The sequence below is a fragment of the Convolutriloba macropyga genome, unplaced genomic scaffold (genome assembly GCF_964194025.1).
Source record: "Convolutriloba macropyga unplaced genomic scaffold, txConMacr16.3 SCAFFOLD_3224, whole genome shotgun sequence".
NCBI lineage: Eukaryota > Metazoa > Xenacoelomorpha > Acoela > Convolutidae > Convolutriloba > Convolutriloba macropyga.
In genome coordinates this window covers 9289-16767 of record NW_027449312.1, presented here as the reverse complement: position 1 = coordinate 16767, position 7479 = coordinate 9289, and the positions used below count along the sequence as shown (strand labels likewise).

Below are 7479 nucleotides of genomic sequence, written 5' to 3'. Positions count from 1 at the left end.
TACAGTTAAGGGATAGTTTTTATGAGATCCGTTAGGATTCTTGAATAGGTTAGTTGATTTGCAAAAGATTGCAAGACAAATGTTAATATGTACAGGAAGTAGCAAAATCAGTGGAAACAAGATTATATCATGTCTCTAAATCCTTCTAGAAACAAAGAGGATTGTCTTACAAGACTTTTGCGAGGTTGTTCCGGTTGAGAACTAATCTTTTCGTTAAATCATCGTTCAACTCATCTGAGAATCTTTTTGTGAGAAGTATTTTTATACGTTCCAAAAAATATTCTTCGAAAAGATTAATCGATAACAATTATCAGGGGAAAAATTACAGTAGTAATTTTTATGTTCTATCAATAAAACATCAACTTAATTTTTCACAGTTTATTTTTTCTTACTGTTTCTTTGTAAACGACCAAACCAAAACAGTTATTTTCGCTTTTGCTCAACTTTTTTTTGCATTCATGCACGCTCATTTGGTGCTAAAATCCGCTTCCATCATATGTTGATGCTGATCAAACGTGTTCAGATTAAGTGAAAGTTTGCAAAGGAATTGTTGTATTGAAAGATATGGCTAGATTTTGAAACAAACTCACTGAATAATGTTCTTTCCATCAGAAACTGGTAAATTTTCTTTTGTTGATAAAAATTGATTATGTGAAAGGTAATGGAAACTCTTACAGTCATCTAAACCCTAAATGCCAACTATCGTTTGCAATCAATTACAAGGACGTATGTACATAAAATTCTTCAAATCTGTTTATGTGTTACAATACATCAATGGTGATCTTGCCAGCATGCTTATGTTGTTTGAAATTTTTTGCTGCAATTGTGTCAGCATAGATAAATGCTGGAGGCTGGTTTTGGTTACTTTTTCCAGCGCTAATCAGCTGTGAATTAGTCCACCAGTTTTCAAAACTGCCGCACCAAGGAGTTACTTCGGGGTTTGATCTAGTAAGAGCCATAAACCACCCAAAGTCATTACAATTGCTCTGATAGTTGTCAACTATCATGAAAAACCTAATTTTGGCTCCCTGTGGGGCCCCGCCAGTCTGGATTAGAAAAGTTACACCGGGGTTTTTGGTTTCAAAGTTCCATCCCCAGTTGTACTTAACTCTATCCCAGGTAAACCACGATTTGAAATCGTCTGTTGCTAGAGGTTGGAAGATAATATATCTCACTTTGTTCATGTCCAAGTCATAAATTGAGAATCGTATATATTGAGCTGCTTCTAATTTGGCCACCATAAGGCTGTGTCTGTGTATTTTGGTAGGATAGACAGTAGCTGCAGGAATAACGGCATTGATATCGCCAGTAGCGAAATAGTTAAAGATGTGAATTCCAGAAAAAGCCTCCACTGAGAAGACATTGAGCCACAAACTCTCGTTGTTAAGTATATCTGAAATGAAGCATTTCGAATTTGTTCTAAAACAGATATCTGAAATTTGGATATCTAAAGGCAATTAGGGCAGAAAACTTTTCATTGCCTGCTGGGAGAATGAGATTATATTCCAAGTTTCATAAGCTAATAAGATTATTTTTTGTGTCTGGATCTTTTACTATCAACTCGCATTGGAAACGACTCATTCCCTACAATTAGTTTTTTGAACACAGAGAAAATGCTGTTCAGAGAAATTCTTTTTTGGGTTCACGTGATGATCATGGCAGTTGCAGCGGTGTGTTTTTGGGCCTGAAATTAGATTTGATCCCTAATTGAGAAAAGAGAACAAAAACAACGACAAATTTAAAAGAAATATTCAGTATCTTTGATTTCAAACATAGGAAAGCGTTGGTACGTCCGGTTTAATTGGTATTATCGGTTTGGAATGTAAGAAAAGATTCAAAGGCATTTTCGGTAGTTAAACGTAAGAGTTCGTCGGTATGCTCGGTATTTAAACTCAAAATATCCTCGTTCGTTTTGTTTCAGTTGTAGACTTAATTATCAATTTATTCATAGGTTTTTCAGTTATAAACTCCTAAATTTAATTGATAAAGGCCATTTTAAGCTTCCTAACAACGGTCACTACATCTATCAAATGCTTGACTGAAAAAAGAGAAATATGTTCGATTTGCATTTTTGCGACGATATAATTTTTACACATTTCAACGATTTTCAAGCGTCAGAGGATTAGACAGTGACCACCGAACCACAATTACAATTATGAACCTCAAAAAAAAGAAATTTGATCTGAATTTGGAAATCAACCTTAAGAATTTTAGAGAGAATGCAAAAGATGAACATATAGATAGTCGAACCCTCGGCCTGTTCACTATCTGAGAAACGCAGATTAAATTAATTTTATCATCCGTCTGGTTGAGTTATTGCGTAAACCTCTGGAGTTGGCGGTGAATTTAGATATCGGCAAACACAGATAAATTACCTACATGAAGAAATCAAACAATCAATTAGGCTATCAGATGACAAAAAGAGCAACAACTTCAGAACGTGCAGGCGATAAGGGTACCAAAGGTTTCTGGAAAGCTAAGGAAGAATTTGCGAACGGAAACAAGCCTAACCAAAAAAAGTGACAATTACCACAACGTAATCGATAAAGATCAAATCGATAAAGATCAAATGCAACAGATCAAGAGAAAAGAAAAAAATTCAAACAATTGTTAAAGAAAACCATGCCAAACCACACAACAGAACCATTAAAAATTGCAGAACACTCCGAAATTATCAAATATAAAACGATGGCAATTTTAAACACTTGGACATTGACAAGTAGCGACATTGATCAGTTTGAAAATGTGGTAACAGACGATTTCGAAGAAAACCTAAATCAATCTCAAAAATCTTGTCAAGATAAAATTGGCTACGAGCTCCCAAACACTGTACAGCAGAATGTTAAAATACTAGCTTTTCTCCTCTTCGGAAGCTCAATTAACAACTCGTACGTTCCAATTATTTGAAAGGGTCTCAGATAACAATGATACCAAAGCAAGACAATGACCCATCAAAATCTGAAAAGTGGGAACCAAATAGTCTTACAAATTGCAAAAAATGAAACGCTTGTAAGTTTGTTTCTAATACACTTCGACACTTCGCTATTCAAAAGGACTTTTGAGAGACTCATAGCGCCTAATGAATAAAACAGTTGCTCCACAGACAACCTAATTAGGCTGAAGCCTTTCAGTAGTCCAAATTGATTGGTTTAGTGTGCTTGGATATAGAAAAAGTGTTCGATGCTGTGTGGCGTTTTGGACTTATTCAGAAAATACAATCAACGGGGCTGAAGATATCAGTCATTAAAGGGATAAAATTTTCTTGTTAGAAAAAAACACATTCGTGAAAAAATGTTTTTGTCCTGGATAATTTGGGCCCGACCGCCGGAGTACCTCAATGGAGAGTATTTGCTCCCAATTTGTACCTCATTTACCCAAGCCGACTACCAAAACAGAACGAAGAGACATCATGTTTGGTTGATGACTTTGCAATATACTACAGATCGCGTTCCAAAAAATTATTCAAAAGCATCAGCAATCATCTTTGAATAGTCTCCTAGACTGGTGCAATCAATTGAAAAATTAATAATATACAAGTAAAATATATAAAACCCAATTAAAAAATGGAGTACACATTGGAAAAACACACCCGCTAAAGTTTCTGTCTGTCACTTTAACACCCCAACTCAAATGGAACAATAACTGCAATTAACCAATATTGAAAACAAATAGCATGCTTTTTCAACTTTGGAGGCTCAGTAATCTTAACATCAAGGAAGAAAATCTACTTCTTGTAAAAAAAATCTCGGATCCGTCCTCTGCTTTTGTACTCCCATGCCTGTTGGATAGACCAATCACAAACACTCCTTAACAAAAAACAAAATTTCCGGAACAGAGTTTTAAGAATCTGCATGCGAAAACCAATATGGTTCAGGGTCGAAACTTTCACGAAGAGGTAAGATAAACATTCAATTTGTAAGAGTGAATCAAATTAAACTAGCCACTAGATAATTAAATCGCGCAATTAAAAACATTTTACAGTCCTGAATTAGCACACAAAAAAAGACAATGTCCACAGAACTGTTACAAAAAAAAACATTTGACCACCTCGTTTATTGATAATTTTTATCTGGAGCACCTTAGAAATTCGGCGTAAATAACAGGTCAAAAATTTGAATAATAATATAAAACGAGGACCGGGTCTAAGTTCATCATCAGGTTCAATACAGGCAATCGGGTTTGGTTCAGTGTTTTTTTCTTTAGGTTAGCGTAGCGCTTTTATCACTCTTATAACCTTCGGTTAACATAAATTGAAAATTACCCTATTTAACTTTGGTTTATTTTACCCCATGGAAATATGAACAACACCTAAGTTGTAAAGATTGTCAAGGAGCTTAAATTTTTTGTCTTTACCCTAAGTGAAATTTTGGTTCAAGACCCACTCTTGCTAAGTCTTATTTTTGTTCCCGTTTGCCTAAACGTTTTTATATATCAGCAGCTGTTACATCATATATTTTATTTTTAAGGGTTAGCGAAACAGTTCAGCAGATTAACCATCAAACATAAAATCAATAAATCTGACCATTTGTAGTTCAAAGCTCTGATTAGACAATTTACTTTTGTTACCTTATTGGTACGTTTCTCATTTTAGGTTTTACACTTAATGAAGATCAGACCTCATGATCTCATTCAACACGCAATACCCCACTGATAAAAAAAATAAGACAAAGGAGTTTTCCATTATGTCCTCTAATTAAATACCTTCTAGTGGTACTCGCGGCTTGGTTTCAATGGTTTTAGGGTTCAGGTAAGCGTAGCGTTTTTACCTAAACACTTATTTTTATTACGAAAATTTTAGTTATTTTGAAATCAATAACAATTCATGTTTCGCAGTTTTTTCACTTCTTGCCCCCTCAGTCACGCCCTATCATCTTAGAATATTAATTCTTACCGCAATGTGATCATTTTAGCTGATTATTACTCTTTAGCTTTAATTACATCGAACTGAGCCTTTTGTGATTTGCAAAGAAAACCTGAACTTATGTAGATTGTTTCATAGAATTAAGAGCGGTAGGCTAACACGCTATCTAAAATTTGCGCGTCGGATCCATTCCCACCGTGTTCTAATCATTCTTTTTTGTATTCGCGGCACTTTGAAAACAGATGAACGGAATGATAAATTAAAATAAGTTGCATTATAAAAAACAACATAGTGCAATTCGCTATTTCCGCACAAACTCAAGCACACAAACAATTGGTTTTGAGCCCCATCCATTTACATCACACTTTTTTCTCAAAAAAAGTCATTTTTTAATTGTTTTTATCAGTACTTATTTACTTAAAGAAACTGAAACTGATAAACACAACATCTCCAAAAGGCTAGCCAAGTAGTCGAGTTTGTGTAACTTGTATCAACCAATTTCAACCAGTAGAACTTCTTCATGGTTATTAGAATGGTTGAAAGCACCTGAGGTGAAGAACGAATACAGAAAAAGTGATTTACGATTTTAAAAAGAACTTTTTATCCATAACTTTCTAAATTCAAACTGTTTCTTTTTTATTCTTCAGTCAAATGGTTGTAATTAATTTATAGAAATATATTGTTATTTTTAGTTAGAGACATAAGAAACTGTCGGTTTTATTCCGTAGGAGTTTTTTATTTTTTGTTTGGAATATAGTCAAATGTTACGATAGCGACTTTTTTGCAGAAGTTTCAAACGTACTTCTTAGAGAAGAATAAAAAATTATGCAAAAAATTTTGAAAAATGTTTTTTAGCTGTTCACAAAACTATTTAAACGAATACATTTTTTTGTTGTTTTTGGATTCAAAATTTTAGCACATTTGTTCAAAATTAATTAGATTTTTACAGATTATTTCACATTCACTGGCATACTTCCTTGTAGTTTACAAGCAAAAATGTTGACAGTGGTTACGTTTGAAACCTCCCTGCCGACCGTATTTTGTTCGGTCTACTGGACTAACCTGCTTTTAAAACCTAGAAGATAAAAGCTCACGGTACATCTCTCATCGCAAACAAATCTCTCTGACGTTTAGGAAACGACGATACCAAACATGCCGTTTAATAAACGACAATATCGGCTCTTTATGTTAAATACCGAACAAAGACGATGAAGCCCCTTAATAAATCGTGGGAACTTTTGTAGATACCGATGGTTTCCTATGTTTGAAAACCAAATATTTCTCGGAAAAAGTAACAATCACCAGATACAGTTTGGGTAGAATTATGCTCTGCGAATACCGCAATTTAGTGCTTTATTACACAAGATCTATGGTCCGAGTGCTTATGTATAAGTACTGTTGGATGTTAAGTCAGTGTAAATCAGAGAACCTTTGCATCCTGATCCGTAAAGAGTTGAATCAAAGATGAAGAGGGTTGCACATTCACAAGTGTATCCACCATCTGTATTCAAACAATTCAATGCGTCATCCCCACACACACCCATGTTGCACTCATTTTTATCTATTTGAAAACAAAAAAGTTCTACCACAAAGCAAAGATCACAATTAGAAAACAAAAAGATTTTTTTTTGACTCTACATTATCGTCTTATTTCTGAGTTTTTAAATCCTTCGTTTAGAGACATCATCATGATCTGATAAATTAGCGTAAAAACTTTTCATTGAGTGAATTAAATATATTTTGCCAATTGTACAAACAATATTGTACTGATCAATCAGCGAAAAATAGAAGAGTTTTTTTTCTTGAGCAAAGTAGCAAACTCTCGAACAGTTTGTTTACCTGTGCAAGATTGTCCATACACTCCATTAAATTGATAACCCTGTTGACAATTACACGTATAGGGAGACACACTGTTATCACACACGTGTCCACTGCCACAAATGTCAGTTACAGACGCACACTCGTCTATTGTATCTGAAACAGTAAATTATTTTGGCTAGTTTATCTGCCACTGTACGTTCTGGAAAAATTTTCCCTTCAATTTGTGCTTATATTTATAAATGCCTTTGTTTTTAAAATTTAATTTTTGCAGCTTGCGGATTTTTCCAAAAGCTTCAATGCTGGACAATAAAAAGTAATTAGTTTTTAATCTTGATTGTTGCCAATAATATCTAGGGTGTAACTATACCGTTAGTTTTTACGACTCGAAGAGGAGTATTGGAATTCTACCGGCTTTTTTTTAGTCAGAGCTGGTCTGTTCATGACTTGAATTCACGTCTTCTTTTGTTTCGAACATTTGCCTCTGTTTTTGATTCTTGACTTCTGTTTTCGAAAATTGGAAATTAACAGTAACTTAGTTTGTAAGTAATGATCACGTGATTCTGCTTGAAGTCAGTGATAACTTCTGCCGTTTATCGAGAACCGCGGAGTGGTTCGAGATATTATGTCTGAATTTGGAAGTGACTTCCGAAGAGACACTTAACCGTGCTTAAAACATGAAACGCGCACGTTTTAAAATGATGAAAGTCAACTTCTGGCTAAGTAGTAACTTCTTGCATTTTAAATTCCGGCACTGCAGAATTTTCTTTTTATAGTGTGCACGTGAGTGTATTAATGTA

General features: G+C 34.4%; 1 protein-coding gene across 1 annotated transcript; it reads right to left on the bottom strand.

The window, feature by feature from the left end:
- Positions 1-865: 865 nt before the first annotated feature.
- LOC142354944 (uncharacterized) lies at positions 866-6418 on the bottom strand (the record flags this gene model as incomplete). The annotated part of the gene is made up of 2 exons (XM_075407283.1): positions 6291-6418; positions 866-1393 (listed from the first exon to the last, which is right to left on the bottom strand). Coding segments are annotated over exons 1-2 (643 nt in total), but the record flags the coding sequence as incomplete, so codon positions are not given.
- Between the last annotated feature and the right edge of the window lie 1061 nt (positions 6419-7479).